We start from the raw sequence: 25,004 nt of genomic DNA on the forward strand, positions 1-25,004 counted from the left end.
CGCAGAAAAGAAGAAGTAGGTAATTCACTGATATAATTTGAGAACGAATAAATATAGTTTTGTGCCTACAACGTCAGCGACGAGACGACAGTTGCTGCTTTTTTATGATGGCTCTCTCTCTTTCTCTCTCTCTCTCTCTCGAAGGAGAGATAACATATAATTGCAAACGATATTATAGTATCGTTCGCAATAATGATTCATCACAAATAAATCACTACGATTTTTCGAAACACCCATCTTATATAAATACCCTCAAATACTTTTAACTGTACAATGTACTTATCTCGATGTACTGGATAACCGGAGTATTTTGCTATATTGAATTACCACTCTAAACTATATACAAAAAACGACCATAATGCTCTGAGTGCAAGTACGCTTTTATAATATTAAGAATTAGGCATTATGCACTTCTATAGGATATAGCACCTAGGAGTCGGCTATGTAAGGATAATTTCACAATTTGTAACATCGGGGGTGTAACTCAGTGGTAGAGTGTCTGCTTCGCATGCTGAAAGTCCTGGGTTCAAATCCCAGCACCTCCAGAAATGAAATATTTTTTTTATTTAGTTTCAAACATTATTATGTCAAGCAAATTTAAATATTATTTAATTTATTATATATTTTAATTTTAATTCACCGAAAAATTTTTAAATGTTGAAATTTTTTTGTTACTTATTTATTTGTTACTTACACTTACCTATAATATGTATATTTATCTACTATTTATGAACTTAAGCAATGACGATTAAATAACAATGATTATTATATTATGTTATTGTATATAGTGACGGTAAAGAGCTAGGCTACAAGGATCTTATCGCGTGGCCAAATTCGGAACTAATGCTATCATCATATAAAACGTTTTTAATGAGTTTATGAACTATTCACAATCATTTAACAATAATTCAAACTAAACAATAACCCAAATTGATTATAACGCAAACACAACACCATCGTTCCCGCACTACACTATAAGAAGAAAATTACATAAATTTCAAAATCAGTTTAGCGGATGGTTCCCTAATTTCCCTAAAACAAGGGAGCTTTTTTCATCGGGTAATCTTATTTCACGCAAATGCCTACTAGCCCCTGCCAATGTCATCCAAGTTCCGAAAGATTCTTGAATTACTATTCTTATGCCTAGTTTTTTATAAGATAGTCGTTTAAATTATACCACTTATAAGTCAAGAAGTATTCGTACAGCCAGTACGAATTTGAGAGAATTTTGATTCGTTGGATTTGGGTCCTTTAAAATGCTTCATTCATTTATTTATTATAAATTATTAAAATTATATAAATATTATCACTTGTTATTACAAGATTTTTGCCAATACGACAGTGACTTAAAACCCTACAAATAAAACTAGCATAAAAAATAATTATAACATAGCAGATATGTCTTGATGTATCTGCTATGTTATAATTGCAACATAACTCAATATATAATCTATACTTATATTATAAAGCTGAAGAGTTTGTTTGTTTGAACGCACTAATCTCAAGAACTATTGGTCCGAGTTGAAAAATTCTTTCAGTGTTTGATAGGGCATTTATTGAGGATGGCTATATACGTACCACGGGCGAAGTCATTAGTAAAATATATATGTTTTATTGTAAAGAGTTTAGACTTTTAATGAAACATTGTAATTAAATTTTTACAAAATTATGGAATGTATTGATTAAAAATTTGAATATTTATCACAACGAAAAATGCATTTAAGCACTTACAATAATTCTTAAAAGTCGTTAAAAATGAGGGTTCTAATTAGTAGGGCATTGTTTTTACACTTCAAATTCTTTACCCATCATCACAGGAATGATGCAGGAACAGCAATTAATTGTTGCCTAATTGTTGTTTGTTTATTATAATTGTTAGGGTTTCAGACAATGCTGCCGGAATTAAGGGAGAGCTTTTGTTGATAACTTCATTATTTCTGAACTCTGTAGACGGTTGTCATAATTCAAAATATTATTTAATTCTTTTGAATAATATAACATATTAAATTGTGTTTGATTTTTCGCGAGTATTATATATACATTCAGAAATCGCATTTTAAATTTATTGTGGGAGTCGAGCACGCTTCGGCACGACAATTCGTGGCACTGTGTTTCGTTCGGTGAGTGGGGGAGCCGGAGGCCCGTTTCCTTTTCCTCACCCGTCCCAGTCCATTCCTTCTTTCCGGTCGTTAATCCTTTCCTTTTCCCTTACCCCATAAAAGCGGGCAGCGCATTCACGAAGGTACTACCTTTGCGAATGTTTATGGCTTACCATCAGGCGAACCACCAGCTCAGCTGCCCGCTATGACATAAAAAAAAATCCGTTAAAATTAAAGACTTTTTAACGGAATTTAAACGCGATTTTTATACGTGACCATGGTCGCTGTAAAGTGTTCGAAACGTCGGGTTAATAATATAATTAATAAATCGCGTTTATATTCCGTTAAAGAGTCTTTAATTTCTAAATATTAAATTGTTTTAATAATTTTATTACGATATAAATTTGATATTTAATAAATTAATATAAGGGTTAAAATTTTCGAAGTTGCGGATGAAAAACTATAAAGCAAATAAATTGAAAACAAAATCCAAATGTTTATGTTCTTGTCATCTTATCCATTTTAACGGATTTTACGGGGAGTCAGTCTCCCCGTGACCATTCTCGCTGTAAAGTGTTCGAAACATCGGATTAACAATATAATGAATAAACCGCGTTTAAAATCCGTTAAAAAGTTTTTAATTTCTAAATGTATGATACTCGCGTAAAATCAAACACAAGAAAATACTATAGTGTGAAATATATTTTAACAATGAGTTTTACCCGCTAGGCGCGTCTATAACCCCCGCCTTAGTCCTAATTGGTGTTACAAAAACGTTAAAACTATCTCTATGTGTGAGTGTGTAACTCCAACCCCTATTTAGAGATGTTAATTAATTATAAATGAATGTTTGTAAATCGTTAAGCCTATAGCTTTAATTGATAAGTGTTTGACTGAGCCCTCTACGTTCATTACAAGGTGGCCACAGAGTAATGAACAACAGAGTTGTCCTGATATTGCTTTATTAGATGTATAATCTGTGATTGTATTAGACTTTTATTTATATTAGGGTTGTATGCCATTTTAAATATCATCCTTTTAATATTTTATTATTTATTCTTTTTTAAGTTTAGGGTTTCTCAAAATATGATGGTTAAATTCGTTGTGAGGCGGGATTCTAATTTTGATATTTAGACGACGCCTAACAACTCGGCCACCCCTTCATATTTTTAAAATATATAAAATTGCATTTGAGGACGATGAAAACTAGAAAAAATCTTATTAAAATATTTATTATTTAATGTCTATAAAAAAGTTATAAGCAGTGGCGGTTCTTCAAGCTACTTAAAGTATCATTTTGGTCAACAATCTCTGTGGAGGATCAGATCCATGATCTCTCGGCTTTATAATAACTTACAAGTACACGTACATTTATTATATCCCGAAGTTTCCTGTAGATTGGAAGCTATCACTTAATAAGGACATGGCCTATTGTCATTTTTCCTTGTATTGTGTCTGGTTTTATATTTAGGTTCCTTTGTGTGAGTGTGGTAAATGTTTTATTTTTAATATTATTATTTTGTGAGACACGAAGGCCAATCTCTGCTGATCACTTAACATCGTCACTTGATGCGTCGGCATCCCCCTATGCTCCTCCAGGGACATTGCATGTATGTTGCCGGCCTTTTAGGTCATTATTAAAGACATCTGAGAAATTGTAAATTAACTGACGCCGAATATTGTATAGCACGAGCATGTGACTAGGTGTTAGTGTTTTCATTTACCAATTGCTATGAATTTTGCTGTTTTTATTTGACGTTTACTTATTACAAAAGTGTTATCCTGGCCCGTTATTAACAAAATCGGTACTATTGAAAATCCTTTTTTAATTATATATCATCTACGTTTACAGATAGCATAATCAATAAAATTATACTTTATAAACATACGATTATTTTCTAAATGTTTATGTATTGAACGAAAATAAATCGAATTTTACGTAATGAACGATAAAATGAAGAAAAGCGTCTATTGCATAATACTCTGTGTCGGATAATCACCTATGGAAATCGAATAAACCAGTCAAGCCTCTAACTTAAATGACGTTTAATCTTGAAGGTTATTAGAAAATTCCTCGTTAAAAATGTTTACATCGCTCTGGCAATTATTTTTTCCGATAAGAGATGAGATAATTTATCTAATTATATATATATTCTTATGGTTTAACTCGTAGCCCGCGGCGTTGCTCACTTTATTTTGGAAAAAAGTATGAAGCATCGTTGTGCGAAATTTGATTCGTTTTATGTTTGGCTGTTCCGGTGTGATAGTGTGCAAACAAATGCATCGCCCTGATTCTGAGCTCTGGATACCATACTAAATTTATATAAAAGAAAGTCGTGTTAGTTACACTATTTATTACTCAAGAACGCCTAAACCGATCATGTTGAAATTTGGTACAGAGATAGTTTGAGACCCGAGAAAGGACATAGGATAGTTTTATCCCAAAAATCTAACGGGAACGGGAATTTTGCCGGTAACACCCCGGGTCTATCTAACTCGCGACTACGCGGGCAAAGCCGCGGGCGGAATGCTAGTAAAACATATTTATTGACATAAAATCAGCAACTACAATTCTTAAATGATCCACTGACTACAGAACTCGTTGAGAACTGTGTATCGGAAGTAAATTGATTAGTTTCTGGATACTAAAAGGAATAGGAAAGGGAACTAATAAATTTAAATCCCTTTCCTTTTCTGGAAGTTAAACCTATTAAAAGCTTAATTTAGCACAACTATGTCATGTCATGTTTGAAGTCATGATAATTTTAAACAATTGAATTTTAATAAAATTTACAAATCCTGTCCTATCCTACTAATATTATAAATGCGAAAGTTTGTGAGGATGTGTGTTTGTTTGTCACTCTTTCACGCAAAAACTACTGAACCGATTGCAATGAAATTTGGTACGTAGATAGCGGGACAACTGGAATAACATATAGGCCACTTTTTATCCTGATATTCTTATGGGATACGGACTTACGCGGGTGAAACCGCGGGGCGCAGCTAGTGTAAATACAATGTCATTTTTATTTTATTCAAAATAGCTGTTTGCCCTGGCTTCGCACCTAGTATATATATAGTAAATGTCACATAGTGAAGATTCAGTTTTTTAAAGAGTTTTTGAAGAAGTCTAATAGTTTTTGTGTGATAACATCACAAACATAATTACATATAAACCTTACCTCTTAGTTATATTAGTATATAATACACCCACATTATGGGTCAACTGTCAAAGTAATGATTAAATTCAGTTCATTTTGTATAAACCACTATACTATATATTTGCTTAACTAAACAGTAACTATCAAGTAAAGTCAAGTGTCATAACTTAATATACCGACGCTTGAAACTGTATTTTGAAACTTAGATGCATAGAGTAATTTAATAGAGAGGTATGTTTTTAATATTTTAACAAAGGTTTTGCGATTGAGTGATGATTATTTCAAAGCTTCACCGCACATAGATGGAAGTTACTGAGTTACTGGAAGTGACGTGGAGACCCACTCAGATGGCGTGGTATTTCTATTTCGAAAAGTGTAACTATTGGAACTATGTGGCTGGTAGACATTTGAACAACCCACAGAACTTCCCATAGCCAACTTCATACAAAATAGAAAGAGTTTTAACGTCTATTCGTGTAGATAGAGAATCAAGCTTATCAGAAAGATTTTGGTCATCGAGTTAGTACTTTAAAATTTATACTTTTTGTTCAGTTTTTTGATTTAAATACACATAAAAGCATGTTTAAAATTTGTTATCTTATTGATAATCGTAGCATACAATGTTATTCAGCATATTGAATAAGCGATTATTGTTTGTTATTACTGATACCTTATTGTTTCATTAGAGCAAGAAAATTCAGGTCAGAGCAGTTAAAAGTTAAAATGAATATGTATTTTAGTTTTCTATGAGAAATTATATTATGATGATGGTTTTTACGATTAAGGATAATAAAGGATAATCGTAGTTCTTTATTTAAACAGAGACAAGATTAATTGCAAGCGATTGATAAGGTTGGAATACTTCAATTCTCATCATTAACTTCTACTATCACTGTGGATTATGTAATGTATGTATGTAATGTTCTTAAAGCAACCAACAGGTTTCTTTTAAGGGATAATGCTATATAATATTGTAATGTTCCATGTGGAAGCAGAGAACAGGATCCCTTTAGCTGATGCTCTAATTCATCCTCTACAAGTGCGATATGTATGACTTTCCGTGTCCCTTATGGGGTATTATGCATTAAACATCCATTTCACTGATCAAATATCTTAACGGTAGGTGATCTACTGTGTCCTACCAGACTTAGACATTATCTTTCTTAGTTCAGGAATTGAACCTAGTGCCTCGGTTAAATGCTCGTGCGTTAACCACTCTAGCAAGTAGACTGTCAAGCACACGCTGGCGAATAGCAGTATAATATATGATGTACGTTTCAATCTTTTTAGTTCTGGGACATGGACACTTCTATTACGATTTGCTCCTGCATATAATGATGCTGATGTGGATCTTTATTGCCTCTCTGTCTGTTGTTCAGACATCTGTGTTTCAGTTTATCTGTGTAACTGTTGTTTTACCTATAGCTAAGCGATTGAATTCGTTGTGTGAAATTTGGAACATATATATAAGAAACAGTTTGTGCAAATAACAACATCGATTTCTCTGAAAATTAAAATACTCTTAGAAGACGATAATGAGGCAAGATTTTTGGCAGAGCTTTGCTATTTAAATTTATTTCTGTTTAGCTGCAGATGTTCTTATCTTGCTTTCTTCTATAAAACCTTCTATATCGGTCTGGAGATCATCTTCATTTTCATGGTCTCATACTTCTCTATAGGTGTTCTCTTAGAGATGCTCGCTGTGTAACAGCGTGCCTAATATATCGCCTTCAATTTTGCTTAAATTAAACAAATAATCTGATGTAATTTTTAGGCTTCACAACTAAGCAACCACCGCTATCAGCCTCTTCGCAAGCCACGATTACAAAACTTACCTTTCGCCTAATGTATAAGCATCATCATCATACAGTATAATCCGTATTTCCACCAGTTCTGACGTTGTTTGCGTATCAATTAGCATGCGATGCCGTCGTTTGAAGACAAATTATCTCTGTTTGTGATTGCTCTGTGAGTTGCATATATGCTCGTTGGCTTTATATATTCCCACTCTGACTAATGGACTAGTCTAACGTTGTGATTTACAATACCACAGATATTATTAGACCGATAGATTTAAATGGGACATGAAGGCTGTTATAGAGTAGGCGATTATGTGATATTTTTGTGGAGTTTATAAATACAGGGTAATGTTTGTAAATTTCCTTTCTTGTGCCTATTGTTCTTCATCATAAGTTATTTATGCAATAAATGCTCTCATTATAGTATTATGTACGCCTGTCTTCTTTACGACTAAACCACTGTATTTTTGTATGAAATTGGGCATAAAGGATGATTTTGGTCCCAGTAAAAAAAGGAAAACGGGAATTTTACGAGTAGTACCCCAAAGAGAAAGCTATTGTACAATAAAGAGTATTCATTATAAAATTTAAAAAACATAATGTGAACAAAATAATACAACATAGTTTACATACAACGTTCATGTATATTTGTAACGAATTTGTAAGCAGACGTTATTAAAAAAAAAGAAAGAATTTTGTTGTTTCGGAATACATCGTTAGGGTTTGAATAGCGTAGTTTGTCAGCTATTGTCATGTGACTTTAGGCTTTTCGTGCGTTAACGTTTTTTACAATGCTTGTGATTTTTCTCAAGCTATAAAAGATATATTTCATCACTACACAGTATAAAACAAAGTCACTTTCTCCGCCCATAAGTCCCAATGTATGCTTAAATCTTTAAAACTACTCATCGGATTTTGATGGGTTTTTTTTAATAGAAAGAGTGATTCAAGAGGAAGGTTTATATGTATAATAACATCTACTAAACTACTCCGAATTTAATGCATGTGAAGCCGCGGGTTAAAGCTAGTTTTAATATAAACAACATATGTTCACGGAAACAGTAAAGATTGGTAAATGTCACATGCCATCCTACTTTAGTTTTTTTGGACCATTTTGACATTGGTGTAATTCACGGGGCAGGTAACAGATAATAGGATCTAACTGTAGGTATTGTATTATTGTTCTCTTATTTTACTTATTTTACCTCTTATTTTCACAAAAACTTTAAAATTTATTTCACAAAAACCACAATACATACAATAATAATAATTACAATAAATGTAATATTTGTACTTTTTTATCTAATTTAGATAGAAAGAAAGAACCGTTTTTCAACACACACAATGACAACGAAAATATTTTTGTGAATACTAGAAATAAGTGACAAATTAATGGCACACCATGATTTGGTATTATCACCCACTGACAGTCTCCAGCACAGCTGAGGTCAATAACCATTATAGCAACCAAACAATGCTTGTAAAGCGAAAATTTTTTTTTTGGCTGACCAAGTAAAATGTAGGCTAACATAACCCACGTATGCAGCCACCCTTACATTATCCACGTGCTTGAGTCGCAAAATAAAGACAACACCGTCTTCTCTTATTCAAGAGAAGCGCGAGCGAAACAAAACGCCATCCGTGCCAAGGTCGCTAAAGCTTTGAGACGGATTGTTAAGTCATCTGCGTTAAGATGAAGATTCAAAGGTTTTTCTAGTGTTTTTGATGACGGGTCAAAGGTCAATTGAGAGTATATACGCAGGAAATCAGGCAGTGGAGTAACGGAGATTTTTGATCACTTATACAGAATCGGTATCTAGTTATTTCCCAGTATTATTCATAAAGAAAACTTACATATCGTAACGTATTCTGATTCAGTTACATTGCATTCCTACTAGTTGCGCTCATTCAGCATATATTTCAATTTGTAAAGATAGGAATGAATTTATAATATGTTCATAAAATAATAAGTGGTGGCTTGGTAGTAAGGATCTCTGTCTTCAATCAAAAAGTCTGGGGATCGAGAACATAAGAAATAAATAGATTTTTCATTATCCACGTGATCACTTCTCGAACCGGTAAAGAAGAATGGGGTGGAAACCGGCATCTCCAAGAATGAATAGATTAACGAAGTGTGACATCTGTCAAACCCCATGATTGATAGAAGCATGCTCAAAATAAGCATTTTGTATGCTGATATTTATATTGAATTTTAGTTATTACTTTAATCCATTTTCCAATCGAAACAACTAAGATACAAACATTCTCGTGTACTTTTATTTGGGCTATAAATTTCGCATCACAAAACCATCGATAAATAATGTAATCAAAACACAATGTTATTAGAAATATGAACAATGTCACATTTTCTTTTGTTCAATAATAACACAATGGATACGAAATGGGTCTTCAATAACTTGCGAAATATATTTAAAAGGAAAATTGTGACGTGGCGTTGACACTTCCTTACTTAACGAATAAACAGGTGCTAGTTATTTTCGGGAAATTCAATCATATTATTCAAAATATATCCGAGGAAATATTGGGGTACTGTGACAAAATGAAATATCTGATTCGCGGTAATTTTAAAGACGGATTATTTATAGATTATAAAATGTTTATAAACGTTAAATCTTTATTATGATATGATAACAATTCTTGTGAGACAAGTTCCTGAAAATTTATGCTGAAATAAATTGCTAAAGAGAATTTAAATTAATTAAACCAGTTTGGGGAAAGCCATTTTTCAACAATCATTATTTGTGTAGTGTATTAGGTCTTTAGTGAAAAGTTTTGCGGCACTTAGTATGTTTTAGTAGATAGTCAAAATGAGTGCTTTTTATTAGCCTATATATCTTCGCTCGCACCTGAATACATTTACTGTTGGCATCGGGATCTAATCAAGTTGATAAAATAGGTTAATTATTGATGTTTTCTTTTACATGCTTTCATGTTTTTGTATGTGGTAGTCGAGCACGCTTCAGCACGAATTGGGCCAGCTCGCACTGGGGAAGTACCACACCCTCACAGAAGACCGGCGTGAAATAGCATTCTGCTGTGTTTCGTTCGGTGAGTGGGGGAGCCGGAGGCCCATATCCTTTTCCTTCAAAATCCATTCCTTTATTCCTCTCGACAATCCTTTCTTAATCCCTTCCCAATGTAATGTCGGCAATCCATTTGTAAAGGCGAAAAGTCCGCAATGGACCTTATGGTTCTACAAAAGTTCATGGGCGGTGGTAGCGTTTACCTTCAGGCGACCCACCAGCTCCAGTGCCGACTGTGACATAAAAAAATCCAAAATCTGCAACATGTATTCTATTTAAAAGAACTGCTACAGACTGTGATAGATTCCTTTCTTTTCCAGCCTCAAAGTTAATTCGAACTCTTCTGATACATAACACGCGTCTATTGAACGATATAAAAGCATCGAATAAGTCGCTCGCCCTACAATATTTACCTTCAAAACACACTTATGTTGTCATATTGTCCCATTATTAAACGAGTTATGGGTCGCTGTTTTATCATGTTTCTAAAGTAAATATAGATAAATAAATCTCGCTGTCTCTGCTTTAAAAAAATAACTTTCATATATAGCACCTGAATGGTATATAATGGTATGGCTTTCAGTCATCCTATTGGGAATGTCCAACAAAAAAGGAGTGGATAAATCTTAATGAGAAACGCGATCAAGTGTAGGCTCGATTGCTTATAGCCATAGATTATTAGTATCTGCAGGGCATTGTCCAATACGTGTAATGTCACCTCACACACACCGCTAAGAAAGACTATAGTAACAACTATAAGGAGCACGAAGGACCTAGTGCAACCTTAACATACGAGTAAAAGAAAGCACTTCTTTCTATGCAATCAATGTTTAACTTCCATATAAATACATGATCTTAAGCATCAAGAACAAAGCGCACTAAGGGTTTGTGAAGTAAATACAAACGAAACAATGGTTGACCCTTCTGTCGCTCTGTAATAAGCTCTTGCCGTTTCATTACTTTTGACAACCCTAACCGAACATGTATGGATAATTGTATAGGCTTAGATAAACATGTCTCATGTCGAGCTCACGACATCGATCATCTGATGAAGTCATCCGCTGTAGGGTTGGCACGTATATTTAAAATAAAATATACATATGAATACATAGGTTGTTGAGTATTTGTGTGCCCGGTGAAAAGTCATGGATCATACTTAATATGCAAATGTGATATAGATGTAATATCCCAGCAAATTACACACAGAATGGAGCTGTACGAGTACATCAAAATTTGCTACGTATTTGTAGCGTTTTCCGACCCTATAATGTTAAGTGAATATATTTAGAAGAAAGAAAGAAAGAAAATATCAGTATTGCTATTTAGCATGTTCTATCTTTTAAATAGATAGTATCATTTTTTGAACTTCAATTTTGAAGTTTATTATTTTAAGACAAGTTTGTTTTGTTTGTATATTACATACAATTCAATTTCCAAATTAATTATGTTAGAATGAGCTCCACGATAATTATTAAGAAAATAATAATACAATTTTAACCAACCCTACCCAATATAATTGGTAACCCTATTCCAATGAAATCTGTCTTCCGAAATAGACAGAGATAGTTTTACGATAGAAAAAATATTGTGACGTAGTCAACGATAGGGGATAAAATGTATTTACCTTGTCACGGTATATTAAGGGATATTAATTTATACAGCCTTTCATGTAACGGAAGTAAACCAGTTCATAGTGGATTACGTATAGATCACATAATAGTTTAGTTTTTTAAGTGCTGTGAACAATAAATAATATAAACCGAATAAATCAAATCAAATTTATTTATTAAATCAAACACTTTACCTAACCATATAGCTAAGTTCATGACGATAGCAGTACAAATAGGTATCAAGTAATTAAAGGTTGAAGACCTCTTTGCTAGGTTACAGTAACCTGTATTGAAGATATTCCTTCCCCATATCATTAACATAGCACAATATAATTATAAAGTCTCAAGGTGGTCGTCACAACTTAGTTCATGAAATTGATTTAAAATTACGGTTATAAAAAATACTAGCTGCGCCCCGCGGTTTCACCCGCGTAACTCCGTATCCCGTTTGAATATCGAGATTAAAAGTTACCTATATGTTATTCCAGTTGTCCAGCTATCTACGTACCAAATTTCATTGCAACCGGTTCAGTGGTTTTTGCGTGAGCAACAAACACAAATCCTTACCAACTTTCGAATTTATAATATTAGTAGGTTAGGAGGATTAGTAGGACTAAAAATTAAAAGTAGCATACGAACATAAAAGGATTCGAATGATCTTTATGCGTGTGTGTTTGTGTTTGAATGTGATAGTTTGCGTAGGTATATATGTGAAAATTATTTTGCGTAAAAGAGTGCATATGTATACTTTCTTTAAGTTATTGAGCCAATTAAATTTTCAGTCTCTTGGTAATTAAGGTTAAGTAGCCAGTCAGTAACTTGCTTTTTGCATTTGAGATTTTCTAGTGTTAATGTGTGGTATTAATAATGCAAGGATTTACTTTTCTTGATTTAGCTCTTGAATTATACTGGGTGTGTATGGCATTATTAACTTCTATATAATAGTTTGTATACATTGATAATACAAATGTCATAACATACTTCACATTTAGTAGAACCAAAATTGTTATTATTTAGCAAGAGAAATCAAACCAACCACTTCCCTTCTAGTTCCACTTAACCCTTTAACCCTTTTAACTAAAATAAATGTAATTAGTGAAGCAAAGTGGTTTAATTTTCTATCTAAATTGTTCATGTTATACCAAATAGATACTGGTTTTAAGTCCTATTTTTATTCATTAAAGAACTGCGTATTAAAAGAAATATCTTATGTTACTACTACCGAGCAAATTAACAATCTACTGGATACAATCATCATCATCATCATCAGCCCATATATGTTCCCACTGCTGGGAAAAGGCTTCCTCTAAGGGTTCAGGCCATATCCACGCTGACCAAGTGCGGGTTGACAGATCACGTCACGTCGTCGAACTTTTAAATTCTTAGATATGTCCTGCCGGTTTCATCACTATGTTATCCTCCACCGTTTTGAGCCCGAGGTCCTAACCACTGAGCCACCACTTCTAGCTACTTATCTAAATAACATCGACCTGAGAAATTTTGAAAGAATAGAAAAAATTTGATCACGAGGCAGGATTTCTATTCTTTCAAAATTTCTCATTTATAAAGCATTTCAATGCTATAAAACTAAAAATTAAATTTAACATCGACCTGTTATCCTGATCTTACTGGGACAGAATATTAACTCTATAAGTATTTGCTATGAGAATAAATACGTACTCAGTCTCACACACGTCCAACATTACATACCAAACGACAACTCTGCATGTATATTTTAAAACGTAACTATTGCGGACCAGTCATGAATAAATTCATGAGGGCAGTTTCAAATGCAATGTATTTCACAGAATCAAACAATGTGATAGGTATTTAGAGTGGGCATGATAATAGCGCGGCGTTGGATAATTTTCACACGTGGATCTGTTTAGCAAAGTATGGTATCTATATATAATGCGATTAATAATTGATATTAAATACATTGTTATCTTCAGGTTAGCACTCCACGCGCGCTAAGTACGCATTTTATCAGAGTCAGTTTATCTGGTTTATTTTTGTTAAAAATAACTGCATTATTGCTGTGTACTTAAATAAAGTATTTACAAACGTTGAATTTCAGATCTCTTGTATATTTCATACAAGGATGTCCAGGTTAAAAAAGTTTAAAGAAGCTAGAGCTAGTATTTGAGCTGGTGGTTTGCCTGACGGCAAGCTGTCGCCACTTGCTATGAACATTTTCATACGAAGTCCATGCAGATACGTTGTCCGCTTTTAAAAACTACGTAATAAACAATGGAATAAACTACAGAATAGACTAGGGATAGTGCGGGAAAGGACTTGGGCGTCCGGCTCTCCTACTCTGAGCATGAAACTCTATAACATACACTAGCATGCATCTATGCATCTTTATAGGAGATCGGTCTAAAATTGTCAGTACACGCCAGTCGTCTTGCGGATGTGGTACTTCGCGATGCGAGGTGGCCCAATTTGAGCGGAAGCATGCTCGACTACCACCTTCCTGAATATATACCTAGAATCCAAACTGGAACAAGATTTTTTCATTCGTTGGTTAGAATAGCACATAGGGCAAAGGCATGGGACTTATTCGACCCGTAAAGATTTGCCCATGTAGTACCATAAGCATGTATTGTTTTGAAATTAATTTTTATTTAATTAATTGATTTTCTACGTAAGTGTGTATTATATATATTATGCTCTGCCGTATTCCTATTCTTTATTTTAATTTTCTTCTTCGTTGTCTACAAGAAATCTCTACGAAATCTAGGTTGAATATCAATTTGATACTTGATAATACCAATAAAAATGCACAAATAAAATACCTATCATAAATTCTACACTAAGCGTCCGATCCGACAAATTTATCGTGGTATTCCACGTACGTAATCAACCTTATTATTTATTACTCATCAAATAATTGAAACGAATAGGGATTAATATCCTGGTATCAATTTCATCACGATTCGATTCCACACATATTTCAGCTAAAAAATTTCAACTATTAGGTATCTAAACTAATTAGATATATGAATCGCGGCCATTTTTTCATTAATCATGTATATGTATAATATTTAGAACATTATGTTTAATCGACATTGCCAAATGAAGGAGGTTCGATAATTTTTGGGTTTAGTTACGATAACTCAGTGGTTCCTCAACCAATTGACGTGGTCCATTTGACTTTGACATTTGATAGAAAATCTGGTCAGTTTGTTTGCTGAAAAGATTTTTGTAAAGACATAACGTCTCATAAAATTATCGTAACATCCAAATGCGAAAAGATTCTTTAAATTGGTCCAATAGTCCCTACTATTAACGCGTTCAATCAAATACAATAAACTCTTCAATTCTATGTTATTAAGCATAGATTTTAGCATTTTATAGTGACGTATTCATTCCTAATAAAAACATAGTATAAAATAATATGAAGCCTGAGAAGGAAGAAAATTATAATGAATAGAGAGCAATAATAAAATCTTTCCTACTTTGTAAGTAGGTAAGGTTTTATATTGCTTTTTTCTGGATATTAATGAAGTCTTTATATAAATATTAACTGATTTCTAAGAATATTTAGATTAAGGTTTTTATTAATAATCCAAAGTTGATGTAAACATCCGAACGATATTAATGAAAATTATAGTAGTATGAAGTATATATGCAAAATAAATATTTTTATTAAAATATTAATCCGCTTTGAAATTGTCAAAGCCAGACCAAATATAAATGAGACCACATGGGAGGCACCAGTTTTCATCAAAATCGGTTCACCCAACAATAAATACAGTCAAATTGGTAACGTCCTTCTTTTCTGAAGTGGTTTGAAGAGGTGATGTTTGTTTATTCTAGTTAATTTCATGAAACCGATACAGATAATTTGTGAAATTTGTGTGTTAAGTGAGTAACAAGAAATAAATATTGACTGTACAAGATATTCGACTTAGAGTGTATTTAAATTTATATTTGTTGCTACAGATTATTTTTTTATTTGTCGAAAAGCATTTCGTTGAGACAAAGGAGTATTCATGGAAAAAGACAATCTTATTTTAAATTGCGCTAAAATGGCTTTTGGAGACAACACGCAAAAATATGATTGCTTTTAATAAGTGACTCCGTCCCAAGAGGGTCTAGAGTTGTGTATACTGAAGATAATTTCTTTGTTGTCCTGTAACATGATAACTTTAGTCCAAAACGAATCTGTAGCTTAACACAACGTACATTGCTACTTTTGTCCTAAATTTATTTTTCTCTCATAGTTACTGCGCAATGTATTCGCAACATTGTAACAATTAGAAATGATAGTCTATGGTCACATAGTGAAGGGGTTATAAACGATTTAAATGTATGCACTCAAATGTTACAATTGAATGATGAGTTTGATGGATTTTAGACTCCCCTTTGTTTTTTGTTATTGAATTATTTATTGTATAGGAAAGGGGGAGCAGGATCAAGTCAATTCGTTTGACGGACACTCCAGAATCTTGAGAATTCGGCGCTTTGAACATAAATTTTGTTAAGAAAACATTTGTAAATCTAGATTATTTTTAGTAACCAAATAGAACCTACTTTAATTAACTTTAATACGAGATAAATAATTACTATCAGTTATTTATCATATTTTGAATGAGCCGCCGAAAATTATTTAGTTTGTAAAACGACCCATTTATCATTGAGTTACGTCACGTGTTATTTTAGTTAGGTGTTCATTTTATAAGCTTAAGCGATTGGAAGGTATACTCGTTTTCAAAGTTTCTCAAATCGTAACGTGTTATTTTTTCGATATATCAGTTTCATCATAGAAAATTCTGGCTATCACGTACTATACTATACTACGTTCTTTATTTCTTATTATCTAATTACCATTAATGTTATAATACAATTTTGTTACTAATTTGACATATTGGTGAAGAACCGTCAATAAATTATTTTTCATTGAACACACATATTCAGGGTTTCCAGGAACAGATTGTTTTTGAACAATCATTCGTACCTTTTCTATACTATTTTAGTTATAGTATACTACTTTATATATTACTAGCTGCGCCCCGCGGTTTCACCCTCGTAAGTCCGTATCCCGTAGCAATATCGGGCTAAAAAGTTGCCTATATGTTATTCCAGTTGTCCAGCTGTCTACGTACCAAATTTCATTGCAATCGGTTCCGTAGTTTTTGCGTGAAAGAGCAATAAACATACACACATCCTTACAAACTTTCGAATTTATAATATTAGTAGGATAAAGTAGGATTAGTAGGATTTTATTGTATTTTTATTTCTGCCACAATTCTAGTATTATATGTACCAAATGGAACAAAGAAATAAAAACATACCGCTGTCACTCACACATTGACACACACATCCGCACCACGCTACACACATAGCACTCTAATCGTGCAATTGACTCCTCTCAAAGATGCTGATTGAACTAGTCGTGTTTTTTATAACTGCACTGCTAACTTATGCATATTATGGGCACAAAAAGTTGAAGGACTATTTCGACGACCGGGGCATCAAATATGTCCCGGGATTACCGATTTTCGGCAACACCTTCAATAGCATGTGGAAGAAGAAGCACATGAGTGAAGATATAGATGCTGTGTACAAAGCGTTCCCGGGTGAAAGGTGAGTTACATGGTGTACTATACAGCTGTATGAAGTGAGTTTTGGTTATCCTAGTCTATAATAGTTTATTAGTACCGTGTACTAGAAGGACTATCAGATATTTACTATCAAGGAAGCAAGGCCCATCACCGTTCAGGCATAATAAAATCAAAACATGACCTCATGTGTTACTGTCCTTTTTTTCCATTGCATATAAGCTTATTAAATGTATGCAATTATATGTATCATTATCAGATATGTCGGGTACATGGAAGGAACAAAACCGATTATAATCCTCCGAGACCCAGAGATCATCAAAGCGGTGACGGTTAAAGATTTCGACCATTTTGTCGACCACAAGGAGATTGTGCCGGTCGAAGTTGAACCTTTGTTTGGGGATAGCATGTTTAGTATGAGAGGTAAGATGATATTGGTATACTTGAGAATACTTAAAGGCTATTAATTAAGTGTAATTGTTCATGTTTGTTTATATTTGCATGCCGATAAGATACAACTGATTCGCTTTCATTACAAGCAGCTAGATTTGTAACTTTTCTGATTAAAACATTAGGATTTTGGGCTTTGCCTGAAAAGCTGGTGAGCCTGAAAATAGAAAAGCTTGGGAACTTGGGAATGGAAATAGAAAAACAACCTGTATAGAGTGGGGAATTATTTCTTCTCTATCAGATATAAGACTACGAAGATAAAAGGATAGATATTTAAAACGTATTGTTGGCTATGTTTACGATGTCTTGAATACTTAAATTCATGCATATTGCAATTATGGAAATTAACATTAGCGTTTCCAATCACGGATTTACTAGGATGTTTATAAAAGCATACAATAGCTTTAAATCGATAAATATTAATCAGATGACAGTGACCATATGCATTTTATATCAGACGCGATTCTCTTTGTACCTCAACCAACAAGTCTCAAATTTAATAAATTGGATCCAATAGCTTAAGGTTAATGTAAGTTCAAGACCGTTGATGCTTCTTATGTGGTATGGTAAGATGAAGACAAACAAGAAATAAATAATTAAGAAATAATCTTAAACATACATGAACATATATTTACTAATACAACAAGAATTAGAACAATTTTGATAATTCTATCAGGAGAGAGATGGCGAGACATGCGAACCACATTGAGTCCAGCTTTCACCGGCTCCAAGATGCGACTAATGATGCCTTTCATGACAGAAATAAGTTCTAATATTGTGGAGTACGTCAAAGGTAAGATAAATGTTGTGCTCTGAAAAACAAATGGCATTTTGTTTTGATAGGTCATTGGGCATTTGGACACCCTAACAACCCTACAACCTAATAAAAACAAATTGGATATTTCGTTGTGTGGGAAACTTTTAATAAACAATGTTAAAGAGTATGAAATTACATTATCACTACCCATTGCAATAGATGTCAAAATTATTATAAATTTTGTGGGTATTAAGCATATTCGTTCTTTTCTCTTTCGTTTTCTTCACCCTTCCTAGTCCAATCCTTCTTTCTAGTCGTCAATCCTTTCCTTATATTTTATCCCTTAATAGCGGGTAGCGCATTCACAGAAGCACTACCTCTGCGAATGTCATGGGTGTTGGTGATCGCTTATATCGCTACATCGCTTCATAATTCCGCTGGATTCAAATCAATTGGTAGATCATTTCAAAATGTCGCTGGTAGCCATGACACAACCTATACGTTTAAGCGTGAATGTTTAAATAATAAATAATAATCATTTATATATAATAATAGATGTTTTTTTTCTCTCATAAGAAATAATAATTATGTAAATTGAAAAGCAAGGCCAAGTTCTAAAATCTGAAATACATTTGGTTTCTGTAAGCAGCCTTTGGTGAAGCGGGTCGAACATGCCGAATGGCCTTTAAAACAAAGTTATGATTAGGCCAACTAGCTAAAGACAAGTTTTATAATTGACCAACATACTTTGATTTATGGCCTACATAAATCAAAGTATGTTGTTTCATGTTGTTTAGGTCAAATCAATGAAGATATAAATGTTGACGATCTAATAAGGAGATACACGAACGACGTCATCGCGTCAGCCGCGTTCGGCCTGCAAGTGAACTCACTCAAGGATAAGAACAACAAATTCTACACTTTGGGCCAGCAGATGTTCAATTTTACTTTCTTCAGTCGTATCTTATTCATCTTCACCATAACTTTTCCACATTATGCGAAGGTATGAGTATTCAAACACACAAAGTTTATATTTTAAAAAATATTTCCTGATAAGCTTAATAAAATTATGATAAGTTGAAACGCATTTCAAAAACAATACTATTATCATAGAATATTTATTATTTAGTCAGCGATATCATCATTATTATCACCCCATCCATCTTCATTTACATCCTCATCCTCACCAGCGTCCCCACAACTATTTCCATCCTCATCCTCAGATATATTTTTGCTAATAAATTTAAACTTTTACTAAAACTTGTACTGAATTTTTGATTCTTATGCTTAGAAACTAAAGCTTTCGATATTCCCTCGTGAAACAACAACGTTTTTCAAGAACATTGTATTCAAAACTATGGAGCACAGAGAAAAAAATAATATAGAACGACCCGATATGATACAATTGTTGATGGAGGCTTCCAAAGGTATGAAATATAAATAATAATATTTTTTTATAGAGTTACGTTTTCCGAATGAATATCAAGTCGGAAAGTTCATGTTGTTCAAAGCTGACGATGGAGTTCCTTAGAGCTTGTTTTTGCTTCACTTCACTTTTTTCCTGTAGCCATACTATTTAATTCTGATTTATTTGCCATAAAACCTCATAGAAAGTTTGGATCGCAAATTAGTAATAATGGGACCATAATAACTCTAGAATTCATAATTTTATTTATACTATTATAATATTAATTATATGTTATATTCTTTTTTTTCACTCGATAGTAAGCAGAAACAATATCAATAAAATATTTGAGATTAAATAGTTTTGATAATAGTTATTATTGACAGGTAAACTTAAAATGGAAGACGAACCAAATAAAGATGTAGCTGAAGTACCAGAGTATGACTTCAAACCTAAGGCAAGTACAAGAGGTGAGTAATTGATACATTAAATACAATATAATAATTAAAATTATTTTGATATCCCAGATTTCAACAATCAATTTTTTTTTATTGGTACAGAACACAAATTTTCCACTTTTTATAATATAATTTCGCAATGTATGTATTACTAGATGCTCATCCCGGCTCCGCCCGGATATCAAGAGCCCTGTTTTATCCTAAGGGAGCATTTAATCGGGATGAAAATTATGCTATCACTTAAGTCACTTCATACCCTGCGTGTATACCAAATTTCATCAAAATCCGTCTAGTAGTTTCAGCGTTATCCAACCATCTATCTATTATCTCTAGTTAAAAATTAATCTCTATTTCAATATATAGATATGTAAATTACAAATACGTATATCGTAATCTTAAAGTTAGTATTGCTTTTGTTTTATTCTTTCAGTGTGGTCCCAGAACGAATTAGTCAGTCAAGTATTTCTTTTCTTCATTGCTGCCTTTGAAAGCTCAGCATCCACTCTATCTTTACTATTACACGAATTAGCGTTGAACAATGAAATCCAAGATAAATTATACCAGGAGATCAGAGATTTTCAAGATAAAAATGGATGTTTGGTCTACGAGAAAATTAGCGAGCTCAAATATTTGGACTGCGTGTTGAATGGTAATGAAAATATGGAAACGTAAAAATGAAATTTCGAGTGATTAATTTGTTTGAAATATCTTTTATATTTAAATTTTCCAGTCATGCTATTTAGACTATTATTTTATCTGGCAATAGCCCCTTGCACTAGTTTTTATCATTCTAATTATAATCAGCTACATATATCAATCAAGTTATTCATCAATTACATAACATTGCTCGTAAAAAAGCTATTCTATTTTATCAAAATTTAATGTTTTTCTTTGATATTACAGAGTCTTTAAGAAAGTGGGCGGTTGCAATAATATTGGATCGTGTTTGTACAAAACCGTATGAATTGCCGCCACCAAGGGAGGGGGGGAGGCCTTGTACGGTGCGTTATATATTTCCTTTCTTTATAATCTGTACTAATATTATAAAGCTGATGAGTTTGTTTGATTTAACGCACTAATCTCAGGAATTACTAGTCCCATTTGAAGTATTCTTTCAGTGTTTGATAGCCCATTTATTGAGGAAGGCTATAGGCTATACATGTACCATGGGCGATGCCGGGGTGGATTGTTAGACTTAGAAACTTTTTTTAAAACCGTTTACAAATATTTTAAACAAAGTCTAAATTAACAAGTATTAATATTTGAGTGAAGACCATCAAGCTTTCATATATTTAATCCTAATAATCCAATTCAAATTTGTAAGCAACAACACTTTATTGAGCTTTTCAGATTAAATAAATAGTAAAACTCGTATGTCACGCTTTTATCCAGACTGAAATCTAAAAAAAATGATCTATTTTTTGTAGATAAAGCCGGGAGACATCTTATATAGCCCAGTGAACTCTCTGCACATGGACCCCAATTTCTTTCCCAATCCAGAAGTATTCGATCCAGAGAGGTTCTCGGAGGAGAATAAGCGTAATATTAAACCTTTCACTTACCTGCCTTTCGGAATTGGACCGAGAGTCTGCATTGGTAAATAATACCGTTTACATAACTCAGATTCTAATAAAAATTCATGTTAAACTAGATTTTTCCCGCGGCTTCACACGCGCTAAATTCGGAGTAGTTTAATAGTTGTTATCATACATATAAACCTTCCTCTTGACTCACTCTGTAAAAAAAACCTCATCAAAATCCGTTGCTCTTCTTATTGAAAACTATTTTCAAGATTTAAGCATACATAGGGACATAGGGCAAGAGAAAGCGACTTTGTTCGTGTTTTGTGATGAGAAAGTGATCAATACTTATCTCTTTTCGAAAACTATTGAAAAGACCAAGTATTACTGATTCGATTATGCTTAAATATTTTGTACATTTGCTTTAAATAACATTCTGCAATGCAATTGTAAAAAGTTCTTAGAGATATAAGATTCAGACATAAACTAACATAATATGTACTGTTGGCCTAGAAAACCTACTGATTTCAGGATGAGTAAGCAACGTTGAAAAGACATTTATGTGGGTAGTGGCCGTAATTTTATTTACATTTGCTTCATCGATCACTTTTGTCTTTTTATTCATAGCTTTCTATTGTATCGCCATCGAATATTGCGAGTCTTTTAAATAAACAAATCAAATGAAGTGTTTATATCTTGTTGAAATTTGTTATGCTTACTTTGAAATAAGAACATAAAATTAAGCAATCCTAGCAATATTATAAATGCGAAAGTTTGTAAGGATGTATGTGTGTTTGTTACTCTTTCACGCAAAAACTACTGAACCGATTGCAATGAAATTTGGTACGTAGACAGCTGGACAACGGGAATAACATAAGGCTTTTTATCCCGATATTCCAATGGGATAATGACTTGCGCGGGTGAAACCGCGGGGCGCAGCTAGTACGTCAAATATGTTAGTTACACATACATATTAAAAACTAATGATAGAGGCGCATACATTTTTCTTGTTCCTTTATTTGAAAACATGATTTAATGCTATATTAATTTGCAGGGCTTCGATTTGCCATGATGGAATTGAAGGTGCTTTTATATCACTTGGTACTGAACTTCCAAATAAACAAATGCCCAAAGACATCAGATCCCATAGAACTTGCTCCAGAGGATGTTAAAATTATGGCCAAGGGCCAGAGCTGGGTGAAGTTTGAGCTACGAAAATAGATGTGTCTTGATTCATATAAAATATTATTAATGTTGTATTTTACCATTTATTGTGTTAAAAGTTTATGACATGCCTTTTTATTTGTTTTTTTTATAGATAAGGTATTGGGTTTGTAATCACATCACTTTTGTTTAATTCCATAGTTATTCCATAGTAGTTTAGTCCACACTAACCTTTCGCCTTCGGCGTCGCCTGTGTATGAAAAGCACAAATGTACATTTCGTTCCCTCTGGATTTTCAGGATAAAACCTATGTCCCATTTTTTTTTATGTATCAAGCCATCTCTGTACTTAATTTCAATCAAATCGGTTCATTAGTTTAGGCGTGAAGAGGAGACAGATATACAGACAGACGATTAGCAGGGACTGTATTCTATACTAGCACTGATTCACCGTAAAATATTTGCTTAGTTTGGATATTGGGCGATACGTGTAAGACTAAATAAATGGATAAAAGAGTAAATCTTTATTTAGTAACTAATTTGATCAGTAAGTTGTTATTAAGCTGCATGTTACATAAAGGACTGCACTACTCTGTGACGTCCGTATTCTGTAAAATTATTGCTCTCTGAGTTTCCCTGCTCTGTGCAAGTGCAAGAATAGTGAAATAGCGTACGTGATCCATGTCCACGAACACTTTTAACAATCCTACTAATATTGTACATGCTACTGAACCGATTGCAATGAAATTTGATACGTATACAGCTGGGCAACTGGAATAACATATAGGTAACTTTTTATCCCGATATTCCTACGGGATACGGACTTACGCGGGTGAAACCGCGAGGCGCAGCTAGTGTCCTTATAAAATAAAAATATTTTGCCTTTATTCTCAACATCGAACATAGCATAGTCTAGTAACTAGTTAAAAATGTTTGCTATAAGTTTAAATTTAATTAATCATATTCTCATAAGTATTTAAGTCATTATGGATTTACTCATTTTATTAAACTTTCGAATATCGAAGAACGAAGTATAAAAATGCCTTTAAATAAAACAATACGTCTACAACTAACTCAGTATTATTCTGCGTTAAGTATATTTATGTATTGTATAATGTATTCTTATCCTTATAATAAAGGGTAATTCATAAGAATTATCCTTTAGACTAGTCTAGTCCCCTGAACGCGATGCCGGATCAAACATTTTCACTTTTATTATCAAATGTGAAATATCAATAATAATCAGTATATGACAACAAAATGACTACGCATAAATAACAAATAAATGAATATCACGCTATATTGTTAGGTAAAATACGGATATAGTTGGGAGTAAAGTCACTTGTTATCATAGCTGCGGTTCATTCTATGAGCTTAAGCGATATTGAATAGAATTTACAATGATAAGAACTTTGAAGATGCAGTTTCTTTTATTATGCGTTTTCCCAAAAACGACGGATTTTTGAATACGTAGTGCGGCTCCAAGCGGCGTAAGGAGGCAGCAGGAAGCGCCAATTTATTGATCCGGAAAACATGGAAAAATCTCAGATATTTGAACTAACGCATATTTATTTTCATAAAGAGCGTGGTGACAGACGGACAGACAGCGAAGTTTAGTGATAGAGTCCCGTTTTACCATTTGAGTACGGGACCCTAACAGGTCGCCATATTTACATTCGGCTCTAAGCAGCGACTCCCCGCCACTGCTTTTAACCTTTTCAGTAAATAAGGCTCTTAAATACCTTTTAGATTGAACCAGTCAATCGATACATCTATCTATACTTTACCTGCGTAAATTTGTAAATTGTAAACGCTAAAGAAACTCCTTGTGTGTGTGTGATCTTGTGCATGTGTGACCTCGTGTGTGTGTGTGCGTAGAAATCATTTTCATGAAATTTGATTTGTTGATAGAGATGTCTCGGGGACGTCATAATTTTTACAATTTGTTAAAGGACATTTTATCTCAAAATG

At 33.2% G+C, this 25,004-nt stretch overlaps 1 protein-coding gene and 1 non-coding gene across 2 annotated transcripts; both read left to right on the forward strand.

Moving 5' to 3' along the window:
• Window positions 1-473: 473 nt before the first annotated feature.
• On the forward strand, window positions 474-545 carry Trnaa-cgc. Its single transcript has one exon. It is a non-coding gene; the product is annotated as a tRNA-Ala (tRNA).
• Window positions 546-17,060: 16,515 nt separating this feature from the next.
• Window positions 17,061-23,140, forward strand: LOC119832612 (probable cytochrome P450 9f2). Its single transcript, XM_038356295.1, has 10 exons — window positions 17,061-17,305; window positions 17,540-17,703; window positions 18,407-18,523; window positions 19,285-19,490; window positions 19,779-19,914; window positions 20,279-20,362; window positions 20,781-20,999; window positions 21,254-21,351; window positions 21,778-21,946; window positions 22,925-23,140. Exons 1-10 carry the CDS (start codon window positions 17,097-17,099, stop codon window positions 23,089-23,091), a joined length of 1,569 nt encoding a protein of 522 aa, XP_038212223.1. The 5' UTR covers window positions 17,061-17,096; the 3' UTR covers window positions 23,092-23,140.
• The last annotated feature ends 1,864 nt before the right edge of the window (window positions 23,141-25,004 follow it).

Source organism: Zerene cesonia, chromosome 15 (genome assembly GCF_012273895.1).
Source record: "Zerene cesonia ecotype Mississippi chromosome 15, Zerene_cesonia_1.1, whole genome shotgun sequence".
Lineage (NCBI taxonomy): Eukaryota > Metazoa > Arthropoda > Insecta > Lepidoptera > Pieridae > Zerene > Zerene cesonia.